Source organism: Rattus rattus, chromosome 13, assembly GCF_011064425.1.
Source record: "Rattus rattus isolate New Zealand chromosome 13, Rrattus_CSIRO_v1, whole genome shotgun sequence".
NCBI classification, from domain to species: Eukaryota; Metazoa; Chordata; class Mammalia; order Rodentia; family Muridae; genus Rattus; species Rattus rattus.
In genome coordinates this window covers 13,105,248-13,121,393 of record NC_046166.1, presented here as the reverse complement: position 1 = coordinate 13,121,393, position 16,146 = coordinate 13,105,248, and the positions used below count along the sequence as shown (strand labels likewise).

At 54.0% G+C, this 16,146-nt stretch overlaps 1 protein-coding gene across 2 annotated transcripts; it reads left to right on the top strand.

The window, feature by feature from the left end:
- The first annotated feature begins 4,204 nt into the window (after window positions 1–4,204).
- Ccdc124 (coiled-coil domain containing 124) lies at window positions 4,205–9,832 on the top strand. 2 transcript variants are annotated; one of them, XM_032919129.1, is made up of 5 exons: window positions 4,205–4,677; window positions 7,892–8,061; window positions 8,939–9,113; window positions 9,201–9,315; window positions 9,409–9,832. In XM_032919129.1, exons 2-5 carry the CDS (start codon window positions 7,903–7,905, stop codon window positions 9,611–9,613), a joined length of 654 nt encoding a protein of 217 aa, XP_032775020.1. In that variant the 5' UTR covers window positions 4,205–4,677; window positions 7,892–7,902; the 3' UTR covers window positions 9,614–9,832. The 2 variants fall into 2 exon arrangements, with proteins under 2 accessions (XP_032775020.1, XP_032775019.1); XM_032919128.1 differs by having other exon boundaries at window positions 4,625–4,677; window positions 7,833–8,061.
- The last annotated feature ends 6,314 nt before the right edge of the window (window positions 9,833–16,146 follow it).

The window sequence follows — 16,146 nt, the reverse complement described above, 5'->3', positions numbered from 1 at the left end:
TTGCTCTGGCTGTGGATGGCTGGGTTTGCTGACTGAGGTGCGTGACCTCATAAGTATATCATGTGCAGAAGATTAAGGCTTGATTCTGAGTAGATGGATTTCGCAAGCAAGTGTGTGAAAAATGTACCTTTTGGGAGGAGCATATAGAAAGTTCTTCAAGGTGTTTTCCAAGGTGCTATATCAGAGAAAGTAGCTTAAAACTGGGTTATTCGGTCCCAGAATTAGGTGTCCTGGTCTCCTCTTTCAACCCCTAGTTTTTTTTTTTTTTTTTTTGATTCTTTTTTTCGGAGCTGGGGACCGAACCCAGGGCCTTGCGCTTCCTAGGTAAGCGCTCTACCACTGAGCTAAATCCCCAGCCCCCAACCCCTAGTTTTTTGAGGTGTTGTGTCACTCACTGATTCTGAGCTGAGTATAACCCTATTTCTGTCACCCTCTATGAGTGGTTGAAACATCGGGGTTTGAGGACAGCCTAACCTTTACAGGGAAACCTACCTCATAGAAAGTCATAGTGGCAGGCTCAGCTGGTAGAGTGCTTATAGCTCAGTTGTGAGAGCCCCTGTTGCTCAGTTGATAGAGTACTTGTCACTCAGCTCTTAGTTGTGGCTCGGGCTGGAGAGATGGCTCAGTGATTAAGAGCACTGGCTGCTCTTCCAGAGGTCCTGAGTTCAATTCCCAGCAACACATGGTGACTTGCAACCAACTGTAATGAGATGTGATGCACTCTTGTGATGTGTCTGAAGACAGATACACTGTACTCATCTACATAAAATAAATAATTCTTCACTTTTTTTTTTTTTTTTTTGGTTCTTTTTTTTCCGGAGCTGGGGACCCGAACCCAGGGCCTTGTGCTTCCTAGGCAAGCGCTCTACCACTGAGCTAAATCCCCAGCCCCTAATAATTCTTTAAAAAAAAAAAAAAAAACCCTTCCTCTCTTCCTCTCCTGGCTTGACACGATAAAAAATAAATAAATAAATAAATAAATAAATAAATAAAAATAAAAAAAAAGAGTACTTGTGGCTCAGTGATATAGAATTTGCCTAGTGTGCATGAAGCCCTGTGTTCCAACCCCAGCATACCAGGGTATGGTACCCACACCTGTCGGACACAGAGAGCTCCTGTCTCAGCATCAACAATGAAAAGAGGTCCACCTGGCTGCTCCAAGAATTTCTGTCTCCAAATAACCTGCAAATGTATCATGCCTACCAATGTCATCTGTGAACTTTGCCATTCAGATAAATTAATAAGCTTAATAACAAACACTAGGGGATGGATTATCAGGAACAAATGTTTGCATTTCTCTAAAGGTACCTACGGGCCGGCTGTCGCCTCTCACAGAGACAAGTCTTCCTCCTGTCACTCAGGGAAGCAGACGGAGCATTTCTCTCTTTTTTTTTTTTTTTTTTTTAAAGATTTATTTATTTAATGTATATGAGCACACTGTTACTGTCTTCAGACACTCCAGAAGAGGGCACCAGATGCCATTTCAGATGGCTGTGAGCCACCATGTGGTTGCTGGGAATTGAACTCAGGACCTCTGGAAGAGCAGTCAGTGCTCTTACCCGCTGAGCCATCTCTCCAGCCCCCCGGAGCATTTCTCATAGTTCTTTCCTTCCCCCTTCTCTTTTGGTTTTCTGTTTATTTGTTTTTTGTTTGTTTAACCAAGGTCTCTCTATATAGCCCTGACTAGCCTGGAACTCACAGAGATCCTCCTGTCTCTGCCTCCCAAGTGCTGGAATCAAAGGTGTGCGCCACCATGTGCCCAGCTTTCTGGGTTTTGTTTGCTTGTTTTGTTTTTGATTCAGGGTCTCCTGTAGCCCAGGCTGGCCTCGAATTCAAGGCTAGCTTTTGAACTCCTCCCATCGTCAGACTCCTGTGTCCCGGGTGACAGGTAGATGCACCATGTTCACCTTTGGGGCTTTGTCCACACAAGGGCTCTACCCACTGAGCCACAAGCACTCTAGTAACTTAGTCTCAGTACCCACTTTTTAAAATTACATCCTACTTTGTAGCACAGGCTGGTCTCAGACTCATGATATTCTCCTGCCTCAGCCTCCCGAGTGCTACCACACCAGGTACTGTTCAGCTCTTTTTTTTTTTTTTTTCTGTGAATCTCATACAATTGGAACGTATTCATGGCAGCAGAAGTGCTGTGTGCTGGACCCAGCAGGAGAGCCATCTCCCCTGGGGTTATGCCATCACTGCAGAGGCTGATTGCCTCCAAAAGGCTTGAGAAAGCCAACATTAACAGTCCACAAACTGAAATACCATGTTGACAGTTGTATGTCTCTCCTTCTGCCCTTCTCAACGTCTACCACATGGGTAAGGAGCCAGTGTAGGCTGTGGTTGGGGTGGGAGTGGGACAGCACCTCTTCCCACTGAGCCTTCTTTCCTGCCCTGTGTTCCCTCTCACAGCAACGGACGCCTCGATCTGCACCTTCTGCTTTCTTACCAACAGGGGCATGCCTGCCACCACAGCTCCTAAGACACTGAGGCAGGGGCATCAGTTCAGGGTCACCTATGGCTACACTCATTCACTCTCAATAAACCAGCAAACAAAGCCAGGTGTGGTGGCACACACCTGCCTGTCCCGGCAGAGGCAGGTGGATCTCTGTGAGTCCCAAGGCTAGCCAAGGCTAGACATTTAGAGTCTCTCAAAATAAAATAAGAAATAGAAACCTGAGGCCGGAGTCATGGTTCAGTCCTGATCTGTGTACCCCATACCTGAGTTAGGCTGGGGTAGGAATGGTTGGAACCTGAGATAGGAGAGTAGCCCTTCACCCAGAGCCCTGACTAAAGCAAGGATCCAGTCTGACAGTTTCCAGTGCTCAAGCCCCTCCCTCCCTGGCTGGAAACCTGCAATTTCCTGGGCATCTCCAAGGACCCCATTTCTAGGGTGGGCAGGTCCATTCGTGCACCTTAGCAGCTCATGCCTCTGGCTTGCCACATCCCTATCTGCAGCTAGAGGTGATGGAGACAACCTCGAACCTCAACACTTGCATTCACACATACACACACACACACATTCACATGCACACATACACAGGCACTCACACATACAACATGCACACAACATGCGCAGACACACAGCGGCACACACGTGCACATACACCCCCACACATGCACACGGGAACATGCACGCACAAACACACTCAAACACGCGCACACCTTAAGGAAAATGTAACTTTGAAAATGTAAATGTCTTTTATCAAAGCAAGGCTTTTCCCTGAAAATCCTCGCCTGTGCCTCAGGTGGGCCTCCCACTCGTGTTATCAAACCTTCATGCTTAGTCACATGCTTAGTCACTGAGCATCTGGTTTTTACCTGAGTCAATTTCCCTGGAAGAGTTGGTAGCTGGTAGCTCCTCGGGCTCTGGGGGACAGCGGGGAGCTGTGCTCCAGTCACCAGCCTCACAGTGAGTAAAGAGAGGATCCTGCCTTATGGTGAGAGGAGGATGGGCTCAGCCCCTCCCTCTCCTTGTGCCAACCCGCCTTTCTGGATGCCAAACAACACCCCAATGCCCGCAGGTTCCCTGTTCCTAACATCACAAAATAGGGAAAGCAGCATCAGGCAGGACCAGGCCTGGCAATTTTGGGAAGGAGGCTGCAGGGGCTGGGGCTGACAGGAAACAGGAAGGCTGGTGCTAGGGCGGTGGAGGAAGACCTGCAGGCAATGAATGGGGAGCCAGGGCAGATGTTAAAGCGGGGAGATCCCGGGGTGGCTCATGTCCCAGCAGAGGCGCCATTGGGAGGAATGACTCAACTTGTCCCTCCTCAGGGGTCTGACACCCAGAAACTCCAAGGATGACCCGAAGTGGCGGTAACTGTGACAGATATACACAACATCTGAAATATTACAGACTAAGATGAATTTAATCGCCAATGAAGCAACAGAAGCATCAAAAAAAAAAAAAAAAAAAAAAACAAAACTAGGAGGGGTGAGTAAAAGAAAAGCAAAAGGGTTACACGGTGAGAATCTGCTTCAACAACAAGGCAGGGGCTGACGCGGGCAGCAGAGGACACCGAGTAGCTGTGATTTATTTAGTGATTCGGCTATATTCAATTAATTTTGAGACAGTGTCACTTTTAGCTCAGGCCACTTTTAGTCAGTCCTTCTCCTTCGAGCCCCATCGTCCTGTGAGGAAAATACCGCTACGTCAGTTGCGTTTAGTCTAATCCGATTTCTACTCCCTGTGATCCTCAGTTTCCCGACTCGAACAGGGCAAAGAATGTCTTCGGACTTTTTTTGAGCTGGGGGAACCATTGGCCTGACAAAGAGCCGGGAGCAGCCAGGCCCACACCCCGCGTGGGGCACGGACGCCCCCTGGCGGCACTGCAACCATGTCCGGGCCGTCGCGCTTAGGGCTAGGGCCGGCCTTGCCATCTTTTCTCCGGGCAGCGGCCATCTTGGTGAGGTCATTGTTTTAGAGTGTAGCTTTTATCTTCGTCTTTTGTTCATAAATATCTGAAATGAGCCAATAACATGATATTCTAAGAAACATTCTGCTTAGAAAGAAGAACTGGCAACACTGGTTTAGTATTTTGGCTAAGAGAAAAACTGATACAGACTCTACCAAGATGGCGGCACTCGATAACGTCATGAGCGGAGCGCCACCAATAGATAAGTGCGCAGATGCGGTGACGTCACCGACACGCGACCAAGCCGGTGCCGGGGGAAGAGGTAGGAACGGCTGTGGCGCGGGCGGAGCCGGGTTGCGGGGCACGCTGGGCGGGCGCGGCTCGGCCTGGGGGTCCTGCCGGCGGGAAGGCGGAACCGGAGATGGGGTGCCCGGTGGTGGGTGCTCCCAGCGCGCAGGCGCAGAAGCTCGCGGGGAGTTCAGCCAGTTTCCGGCCCAGGTCCAGCCGGGAGGGCTTCCTGAAGGAGGAGGAGGCGTTTTCCGCCACTTTCCTCCTGCCGTGCGGCCTGGCAGTCATGGGGAACCACTGAGGCACTTTTCGAAGGGGATTATTTAGACTTCTGGTCTCATTTTGTAGCCTAGGCTGCCTCGAACTCGGTGTAATCCTCCTACCTCAGCATTGCCAAGTGCTGGGATCACAGGCGTGGGCTCACGATGCCCGGACTAGGACTGTCTTTTGCGGATTTAATTAGGTACAGGTCCCTGGCGAGGAGGGTCCTTGTAGTCTGTGCTCGCGGACTCCTTAATGCCCCCAACCTGCTGATTTATTAAATGACAAATTAGACATTCAGGCAGGAGGATTGTGAGTTCCAGGGCAGCCGGGGCAAGATACCGGGATAAAAATGTCTGGATGAAAATGACCCCAGATACCTCCACCTACCCCCCTTCTCCCCCCCCCCCAAAAAAAAAAAACCACCGCCACCCCGCCACCACCAAATGCCTTAAAGAGAACTTTCCGGTCTGAAAAAGTCAAGAGTTCTCGGTTTGCTTTCTCACTGGGGCCACACCTGAACTGGTTTGCCTCTGCTGGGACTAGAGGCATTGCCACCACGCCATGCGTGGCCCTGAAGTTTCAGCAGTTTACTGGATTAAAAAAGTAGCACACCTGTCATCCTGCTGAGGCAGGAGATGGAAAGTTCCAGGCCAGGTGTGCAAGTACTGAGGACAGGGGTGATTTGTGTGCTCGAAGGCTCAAACGGAGGCAGATGTGACTGTTATAGGAAAGAGATTCCGAGACTTGTGCCTTGGCAGCGCGGAGTGGAGTCGCGCACCTCAGTTTCCCTGGGTGTCCAGGAGGGTGGCTTCGCTTCTGCACGTGCTCCTGGGAGCCCTGGAGAGCTTTGCTGCCGGCCCAGTGCAGTGAGAAGCTTGGGAGGAGTCAGGGAATGTTTGTGGTCCAGACGCACTGTCTTGTGCAGGGTTCTGGTACCTACCCCATGATGCTGGGTCAGAATTCACAGCGTTCCTATGTGAAAACTGAGACACACAGGCGTGCCTTGGCCACAGGGGACCCAAGTTGCCGTGGCCTACCTTGCGCTTTGTCTGTCTGATGGCCCTTTTGAGGCCAAATAGTGCTTAGGAGCCAGGTCAGGGCTCTCCACCATTCATGAACTGGCCTCACAGCCAGCTCCCAGGACCCCATGCCCACATGGCATTCATACCCAACTGTGCCCACAGGAGCTGAATGGGGCTTTGTAAGCCAGATAGGAGTGTGTCCCCAGTCCTGCCTCCCTCCTCTTTCCTACCCTTCACTCACCTACCAGAGCCTCCTTGGACCCCTATAAACATACAACCTCATTCCTGCTGCAGGACCTTTGCATGCTCCAAGCTGTCTGCAGGGACTCCTCTCCTGATAGGATACATGGCTGTGGGGGCTGGGGATTTAGCTCAGTGGTAGAGCGCTTACCTAGGAAGCGCAAGGCCCTGGGTTCGGTCCCCAGCTCCGAAGAAAAAAAAAAAGGATACATGGCTGTGTATGCACGGGGTTTTCAGTAGGGGGCGAGTGGATTTTATACAGAGAGGGCTTGAGGGATGTGATATCCTGGTGGTCCTGGGCCACTAGGGACTGTCTCCCTCATTCTGAGGCGCTGAGCTGGAGATGGGGACGAGGCAGAGAATATTCTAGATGAGGGCACTAGGTGGCCAAGTCTGAGGTCCAATATGTTGCAGGCTGTGGGCAGGTGCATATTGGGTATGGTTATTTCTTTGTGTATCTAAGATGGCCTGAAACTTGTGATCCTCATGCCTCAGTCTCCCAAATGTTTGGATCGAAGGTACACCCCACCACACCTGATAGGAACAGGGGTGTGTCTAATACCAGCAGCATAGTCTCCCCGTCACTGAAGTCCAGACTCATCAGCTTGTCTACTTACCCCGGGGATAACTGACACCCCACAGTTGTTCTGGGGGCTTACAGTTGAGTCAGTTTATATACAGTATCTCCTTCAGGCACGGATCCATGCCTCCTTTCATCTGGTGGGATCCAGTGAAGCTCACAGGCCACAGAGCACCCCGTCTACACGGTGTCTGATCCAGGGGACAGTGTGAAAGAACTCATCTGCACAGTCTAAAATAGGGTACCCCAACAGCAGTGAGAGTCGCCCACCTTGCAGGGTCCCACTACACCTTGATGGATGGTAGAATATGCTCCACACAGCATACATACTATGGCACCTTGGATACTCAGACACAACACAAAACCCACTGCTGAGTGACAACGGCCAACACAGAAGGCCACATGGTGAATACCTGGGTGCAGAAATTACCTCCAGGGACAGGCAGAGGGCAAGTAGCTCAGGGACTGGAGCAGGGACAGAAGTGACAGCTGATAGGGATGGGATCTACTGGGGTAGGCAGTGCTGATCTTTGCACAACATTGTAATTAGAGTTTTAAAAACTTATTTCAATGGGCTAGAGAGATGGCTCAGCAGTTATGAGTACTGACTGCTCTTCCAGAGGTCCTGAATTCAATTCCCAGCAACCACGTGGTGGCTCACAACCATCTGTAATGGGATCTGATGCCTTCTTCTGGTGTGTCTGAAGACAACGACAGTGTACTCACGTTCATAAAATAAATAAATGTTTAAAAAATTATTTCAAAAGCCTCAGAAGAGACTCAACAGTTAAGTCCCTGTCTAGAATCCCCCAGGGAGGGGCTGGGAGAGTAGCTCAGAGCTAGAACCCCTGTCTAGAATTCCCCAGTGCAGGGCTTTGGGTGTAGCTCCAAATGGAGTCCCTGTCTACATTTTGTGGGTGCAGAGTTACATATATTACTAAAACGAGAGGAAATGCTGACATGTTGCTCCTTGCTATCCCAATAGCTTCCAAGAGTCAGACAGGATCATGTTGTCAGGCCAACCTGGTGTACTTAGTGAGACCCTGTCTTTTAAAAAAATCGCTTTTGCATGTGGTCTGTAAAGTCGTGGAGAGGGGTGGCCCTAGCCCCAGTCCAGCCCCTCCACAGTGTCCTTCCTGCAGCCTGCTGAGGGATGCCCAAGAAGTTCCAGGGCGAGAACAGCAAGTCGGCCGCTGCCCGAGCACGGAGGGCTGAAGCCAAGGCGGCAGCTGATGCCAAGAAACAGAAGGAGCTGGAAGATGCTTACTGGAAGGATGAGGACAAACACGTGATGCGGAAGGAGCAGCGCAAGGTGGGCGCTGTGGGGCTGCGGTGTTGAAAGATGACTCGAGATACTCATGGAGGGATGCATATGCAGAAGCCAGCTGAAGTGGGTCTGCATTTGTCTCCAGCCTTAATTGTGTCATCATTCCGTCCTGACCGAGGCCTGTCTTTGAGCCAGCCCCAGGTGCCTACTTAGTACTTGGTACCAGGTTCGGGCCTGGTGCTGACGGGTCTTCCCACTAGGTGGCGACAGAGACCCTTTCACCTCGCAGGCCTCACTCTGCTGAGCGGCAGAGATGCCTGGTACCAGCTTTCTTTGCCTATAGGGTCTCTGTGACCCAGGCCGGCCTGGAACACCTGGGCTCAACCTCTCCTCCTGCCTCAGCTTCCCCTGCAACTCAGTAATACTCCACATTTGTACCATGATCAGAATTTTGTGTTTCTCACTCAATACTGATGGCCACTTGGTCCTGGGCTCTTGAAACTGTCCGAAAAGTCTTCCTTCTTTTGGGGACGGGCTCTCCTACCCAGACCCTCTGTCCCTGAAAGACTGAGAGTGGGATGTTCAGAGCCAGTGGAGGAATTCCAGAGGGCAGGCTGGTGTGCAAAAAACCTGTGGCAGGACAGGGCTGAGGCGAGGAGCCTCAGGAAGATGCTGCCCCTGGCTTAGAGAGAAACAGGCAGACGCCAGTAGCTGCCCTCAAACACCTTTGACTTTGACCCCAGACAAGCATTGCTCCCCACGTTTGGGGCAACGGCACATGGAAGACCCGGTGAAACACTTTAACTGTCCAGGTCCTTTTGCACAAGGGTGCTCTGGGGGAGCGGGGAGGAGGAACCCAGGCAGCTTCTGTCTGCATAGCATTGGGGTAGGCAGTGCTTTTTGACCCTGTTGCCCCCTGCAGGAGGAGAAGGAGAAGCGACGCCTAGAGCAGCTGGAGCGCAAGAAGGAGACACAGCGCCTGCTGGAGGAGGAGGACTCACGACTCAAAGGCGGCAAGGCCCCACGCGTGGCGCCCGCCAAGGTCACGCGCGCGCAGATCGAGGACTCACTGCGCAAAGAGCAGCGCGCAGAGCCAGGTGCGCATGTGGCCTGGGGTAGACGCCCCCCCCCCGGAAGACTTCGTCTACTGCCGCGTTCTCACATTCTGTCCCTGTCACCCTCAGTGGAAAAGGCCAAGAGCCACCTGGAGCTGCCACTGGAGGAGAACCTGAACCGGCGCCTGCAGGAAGAGGGCAGCGTGGAGGCGCGCACAGTAGAAGACGCCATAGCAGTGCTCAGGTGGGCGGGGTAGGGCTGTGTGGGCGGGGCCCTGAGGAGGACAGCGTGGTGGGGGCGGGTCCTAGGCATGGGTCTTGACTCTTTGGCTTGCAGTGTGGCTGAGGAAGCTGACAGGCATCCTGAGCGCCGTATGCGAGCGGCCTTCACCGCATTTGAGGAGGTGCAGCTGCCACGGTTGAAGCAGGAAAACCCCAACATGCGGCTCTCACAGCTGAAGCAGCTGCTGAAGAAGGAGTGGTTGCGCTCTCCTGACAACCCGATGAACCAGCGTGCGCTGCCCTTCAATGCACCCAAGTGACAGAACCGGGCTGAATCCAGCTTGTCCAAGTCAGCTCATCCCTCTTCAGCCTGGCCTGACCAGGGATTAATAGAGTTCCGGGTCTGGGGGTCTCCCAGCTGCGCCATAGGTCACCCTCAACAAACCAGAGGGTCCCCGCTCTGACATCCTAGCCCTCATGCATCCTGCAGAGCCCGGTGGATTGCCCGCGCAATAAAGGCTGTGGCGAGGCTGTCTGAAGCCCATGTCTGTATGTGTGGTGAGTCCCATAGGTGACGGGAAGGGCTGTGTGGTGACCATGTCTGAGCCACTAGTCCAGACCTGTAGCACCCTCCTTGGATAGCAGGGCAAGGTGATTGGAGAAATGGCTGAGGCTTGAAGTCACACAGCAGTGGGGAGCTGCAGCCTGTGCCCGCTCTGAGCCTGAGATATAAGGCAGATTTCTCCAGGCTGACACACAGGGATACAAGTGTGCTGGGCTGACTGACGCTAGCTGATAGGATTTGACCCCAGAACTGCTTTTTCTAGGTGTGTTACTCCTGAAGAGCAGAGAGGGAGCTGGAGAGACCCACAAGCCTGTGGGCAATGCTAACAGCATCATGCCAGTGAGGAAGGCTGGCTTGCACCCTGGCCATGTCCCCATCTGAAAATGGCTGGTGGAAGCACCTTTGAGGGGCAATGGTCAGACAACCAGCAGCACATACTGAATGTAGAACTTAATGTCTAACAGACATGGGCACTGAACTCATGCCCTACTCCCTGACCCAGTGGTCATAAGGCATTAAGATGGCCTATCATGGGGGAATTAAGGCACAAGGGTGGGAACTGGGGTGGGATTTATAAAGTCCTACAATACTGACACCTGGCATACACAAGGTTGTCACCTGCCACTTGTGCCCTGGTCAGCCCTAAGTTTTGGGTTTTCCAGACACAGCAACTGTGTCACTTAGGACCTTTTACCCGCCCAGCTTCTTATACCAGGAATGATGCAGGTGTCCCTGCTTCCAAGGGCCAGGGCTAGGTCCCATATAAATGTAAGCTTCATGGAGTGGGCCTTTGAAGAATGTGAAAGAGTTCTGTACCTAATCAAGAGAGACAGGCTATTGATGCCAAGGGAGGGAGAGACACATAGATACTGGATATGGCTGGAAAATCATCTTCAACAGTAAGAATATAGCAAGGTTTGTGGGATAAGTAGCAGTGACTGCACTTGGCCAGCATGTTTGGGGGCTTGAGCTCCAGCCTACAACTGGAAACTCAAAAGCTCTAAACCAGCCATGGGGGGGTGTGCCTGCCACTTCCAGCCCTCCAGGCAGTCAGGATTTCGTGGCTATCCTTTGCAGAGGCCAGTGTAGGCGCCATAGTCCTAAAGGTCTTGTGGGGAGAAAAGACTGATCCAGGCTTGCAGTGCACCAAGAGGCAGCCCTGGGAATAGGCAGTGGGGTGCCTGGCATCTCTGGAAATCACCTGGGACTCTTGGTGAGGCAAGAGGTTGAGGGAGGCGCCATGCAGCAGTGCAGGGTCAGTATACCTGAATGTGTCGTTTCCTGTACCCCTGTGTGTACCCTGTGACAAAGCAGCTAGAACACGGGAGGAGAAATCCACCATCCTTGCAGCTCCAGGTGCCTCAACTAGAAAACAGGTCCTGGGAGCGCCCTATAACGAGGTGTTTCCACTGCATCCCACCTTGGTGGCCTTTAAAGTCTTAAGCAAAGTTATCTTGTTTCCCTTGGAGGCTGCAGCAGGAGCCAACCTGGGCTACAAAGACCTTCTTCCAACCCCATACTCCCAAAAAGACAATTGAGGGAGCTAGAGAGTTGGTTCAGTAGGTAAAAGCACTTCATAATTGTGACTCCAATGCCAGGGCCTCCGATGACCTCTTTGATCTCCGAGGTCACCAGATACACACGTGGCCCAAACACATATCTACTTATGTGTGTTCAGACCAAAAACAACAACAACAAAAAAACCAAAACCATAAAACACTATACACATAAACGTTGAAAATTAAAAACTGTAGCTAAGAGACAGTCTAATATAGCCAAGGTTGATGTTGAACTTATTCTCCCTCCATCTCCTTTCTGCTGGTACCAGGATGCACCGCCACACCCAGCTTCCAGGACCACTAATGATGCAGAATTGGCCACACCATGTAGGGCATCGCTAGAAAGGTACAAGCGCCCTAAAGAAGGCGACCCGTGGAACCTCCCACTGGCCTGTGTTGGACTCTCCTGGTGACAGGAGGAAGCCAGACGGGAGGAGTAGGGGTCTGGGAGCGCACGGCAGAGCAACGCGCGGAACCATGCATCTGGCTGTTTTCCTACAGAGTGAGGACATAAAGGAATGTGGTGGCCCTTGCCAGTCATCCCAGCAATGTGGAGTTTGAGGGAGGAGCATTGCTGTAAGTTCAGTGCCAGGCTGAGCCACATACAGAGACACTGTGTCAAAAAAAAAAAAAAAAAAAAAAAAAGACGCGGACCGGAGCGGAGGAAACAACCTGTGTTCTGTAGAAAAGCCCCATCTCCCGGAATGCAGCCCGCGCCTGCGCACTAGCAGCGGGGAAATCCCTGACTCCTGTACGGGTTTGCTGGAAGGGAGTTCCGCGCAGTTGCCAAGGAGACCAGGCGGTCCTAAGAGTCACGCGCTGCGCACGCGCGGAGTACTTTGTTTCCCTCACCTGGGCTTTCCCTATGTGTGTATGTGGGGGGGGGGGTTCTGCGCGCATGCGCCAGCCGCTGCTAGTCCCGGGGGACTAGGGGAATCCTCCACCGCCACTGCGCCCACGCGGTCCGGGGTAATCCGCTTGAACCAGAGAGGAGCTCCTGGAGAGGGCGGCGGGGGAGGGCTGCCGGCGGGGTCTTCCCCAGGTTTCCTCCCTCGCGGTCGCCATGGCAACCGTGCGGGGGCTGCAGAGAGGGCTACAGGGAAGCCGGGTAGGTGTGCGCATGCGCCGCCAAGGCCGGGGGTTTCCCTTTTGCGGGGCCTGGACGACTAAGACAAAGGGACCCACGCGCTGCTGGAGAGGAGAGCGGGGTGGGCCTCGCACGGTTAGCCACACCTGTTATCCCAACACTTAGTGGAGGCATGAGAATTAGGAGTTCAAGGCCATTATGGGCTCCGTGAGCTCTTGTGAAAAAAATCACATGGCACAAAGCCTGCAGCCAGAATTTGGCTCCTCTCCCCCTGTCTCTCTACTCATTTCCCCCTCCCCACTGCGACTCTCCATCCACAACCGTCTCCCCAGCCTAGCCCCCTCCACTTCCCCAGGTCTCCACCCTCTCCCCATCCCGGTGTCATGAACTCCAGCCCAGTGTATGGTACAAAGACCTGGCTCCCTCACGTAGCTCCGAGCGGTCCAACCGGGTGACTGGCCCCACCGGCAGCGCCTTTGGTGTACTCTGGGGCGCAGCCCGTGCCTCTCAGTCCGCATCACTCAGGTGCGTGGCAGTGTCCAGAGGGACAGTCTTCTGTCCCGGACTGCAGCGCCAGTCTTTAGGGTGCAGACGCCTTCCTCGCGCCTTTGTCCTTAGTACAAAGCTTTCTTCCATCCTTTGTTTGTGGAGAGAGCGTGTGACACACAGGCTATGGGAATAATGAGCCGCAAGGAGGGTCAGGTCCCAGCGGACACCCTGAACACACACGCTATTTGATCCCCAGTGGCGGGGCAGCCCCACTACGTTACTGAAGTTTCGGGGACGCCCTACAGAAGGCATGAAGGCCTGTGCTGGGTCCAAAGGTCCTTCCCAGCTGTCTGTGCACAGACCCCCTTCTCTGGCACCTTTATTTGAGGTTGACTCGCCCCAATTGCCGCTTCCTCCCGGCTCCCTAAGTGTCTTTAGGTGCCTCTTTCTCCTTGAGGAGGGTGATGAATGTATCAGGAAAGGAGGGCATTAGGGACCTGAAACCGGGGCGAGATGGCCAGTAAGGACGCCGGTCGGGAACGATCACCTTCAGGCTATGAATGAGATGTGGGAGCAGTTGGCACAGGACAGAGCTGGCCAAAGGGTCCAGATGCTAGGGGTCACCTAGGGGTTCTGGGAAAGACTATGGGTCTGGGAAAAGCCAGGTTGGTCTCCTCGCTTGCAAGGAGAGACAGATGTGCAGGACCGGAATGTGACCTGTCACCAAGCTATCAAGGTGTTTCATGAGGCAGGGATTGTTGGGAGACCAAGAATCGCGGCTTGAGGACTCTACTCAGGGCGATACAAGGTTCAGGGTTCCCCACAGCGATGGGAGTCCTTTGTCGTCCCTTCCCCCACATCTACGTCCCTCCCTCGAGCTCTGTTCTTCAGACCCCGAAGTCCCCCTTTCTCTCCCCGCCCGCAGCTCCGCGATGGGAGGGGCCCTCGCAGCCCGCGGCTGTCGCCAGCGCATCCCAGCCCCGCCCGTCCGAGGAATCCCCGGCCACCGCGGGAGCGCGGCGTAGCTCTTGACAAGCTGCGGGGCTGGGGGACTGGCGCGAGGGGAACGGCTATTTTTAGAATGTATGGAAGAAAAAATACAAAAACAAAAATAACAACAACGAAAAATGATGGAGACTCTTAAAGGCCTCCAGACTCGCAGGAGGAAATCCCCCTGTCTCAGACCGTGGCAGAAGGTGGGTGGGTGCTCAGGGGTGGGGCTAAGAGGGAAGGGCTGCTAGGGGGGTTGGGGGGGTCGACACTTAGAGGACAAAGCAGGACAGAACCAGCAGCCCACGTTTCAGTTTTGGAGAGCCACCCCAGAGTGGGCTGGGGGAACTGAGTCTTGGGTCTAGCCAAGATCACCTCCGGGCTCCAGACTCTGCTTTCCGGCTCCTTGAGCTCTCCAGACCCCAGGAGGCTCATTGTTCTGGCTGGGTAGTTTGACCTTCACGGTCCCGCCACCCCGGCATTCGCCGTTAGGGGCGCAGGGGGGACCCCATCTGCGTGAGCAGCACCTTACAACCAGACACCGGGACAGAGAAGTTTTCTCTTCCTGCCGCTCTGGTCACTTAGGCACCCCACCCCCCCAACCCCAACCAGGACCTTCCAGCCTGGGCCGCGTCATCAGCTGCTCGAGTCTCCCGGCGTCTCTCCCTCTCGACCCTCCCCTGCCCCAGGCTCAGCTTCTCGCTGGAGTGCAGTTCTCTGTGGGAGGCGACAGCTACTGCGCCTGACTGGGTTGAAGGGCAAGGGTTCCCGGTCCTGGTCGCAGCCTCAGTTTACCCGTCTGTAAACTGTGTGTGTAAAGCCAGCGGACACCAAGGTTCGCCCCAGCCCTTGGCGTGTCCTCGGTCACTGTCAGCCTCGGCGGGGTGCACGCTGGGAGCCGCCGCGGAAGGGACACCTGACCGTCCCCAGCGGGCCGCGAGGGTGGGGGTCCGCGCTGCAGCGGCGCGCGCACCTCTGTTCCCACGCCCTTGCCCGGCTGCTTGTTCACTTGGTTTTGCTCTCGGACCAGGACGCAGGGACTCCAGCAGCTGAGGCTGAAGACTGCTGGTGAGTGAACAGGCGAAAGCGGGGAGCGATAAGGTGGGGGTGTCTCTTTGCCCGGCTTCACTAAGTCTACCGATGCTTAGGAGACCTGCGGGAATCACGGGATGTCCCTTCATTTTCCCCAGACAATCTGAAGCAGAGATTCCCAGTATGAGACCCGAGTCCCTGGGAGAAAGGGGCTCAGCTTCAGGTGAGGTTGTGGACCTGGGGACTGCCACTCAGGATAGCAGTCCTCACAACCCCATGGCTCCTTCCTTAGGCATTGGTCCTCATGTTCGTCGGGGATTCCCCCCAGAGGTGGCAGACAGGAGCTTCAGAGCTGATCTGCTAGACCCTCAGGTTTTTTTTTCTCTGGCGTTCTCTCTTGGTCGGTCACCCCCTGCAGTGGGTAACTTGGGGGGGGGGTGTCCAGAGAGGGTTAGTACTCATCCAAGGTCACCCAACAAGGCAGGGGCAGACCAGTCTTGAACCCAACAAATCCTGGGTGGGGTCCTGTCTGGGCTTTTTATTTCATCCTTGAGTCTGAGGTGTGAAACCCCTCAATCTGGTGCCCAGGAACTAGGGGGGAGGTTAAGTAGGATTCCCCAGGATTCATTTCATGGCCATGGTCTAGCTCAGTTGGCCGGGCCCAGCCCCAGATCCTGTGGATCACCTAGGAGGCAGGTGTCTGGAGGAGGCCAACAGATTGACCTTGGCAGCCCCTGCCCTCGCCAGCCACTGTCAGCTCTCCTGAGCCACCACCCCACTACCCGTGGCCACTCCCTGTTGCCCAGGTCCTGGGAAAAGAGAAAAGTCACGTTTAAGTTCACAACAGCAAGCAAGGAAGAACCAGGAGGGAAGGGGAGTGTAGAACAGCAGTGTGCAGCAAGGCCCTGGGCTCCAGGAGGGCGCAGCCTCGGAGGGCACAGCCTCTGAGAGCGCAGCCTCTGAGAGCGCCTGAGTAGCTTAGGGAGCAAGCTGCTGTCCCAATGCCTCATCGCCTCATCGACAAATGAAGCATTTTACTATTTGGGGAGAAAGTCTCACTCCACAACCCTGGCTGGCTTTGAGTCCGAGGTCAGCCTTCCTCTGCCCGACTGAAAGCATGGCTGTGGCTAC

What these genes read in the sequence shown, in the direction of transcription:
- Ccdc124 (XM_032919129.1), top strand. Translation starts at nt 7,903, where the DNA reads ATGCCCAAGAAGTTCCAGGGCGAGAACAGCAAGTCGGCCGCTGCCCGA. An exon ending in TGCGGAAGGAGCAGCGCAAG is followed by an intron (nt 8,062 to 8,938) that starts GTGGGCGCTGTG and finishes TGCCCCCTGCAG; the next exon opens with GAGGAGAAGGAGAAGCGACG. An exon ending in AGAGCAGCGCGCAGAGCCAG is followed by an intron (nt 9,114 to 9,200) that starts GTGCGCATGTGG and finishes TGTCACCCTCAG; the next exon opens with TGGAAAAGGCCAAGAGCCAC.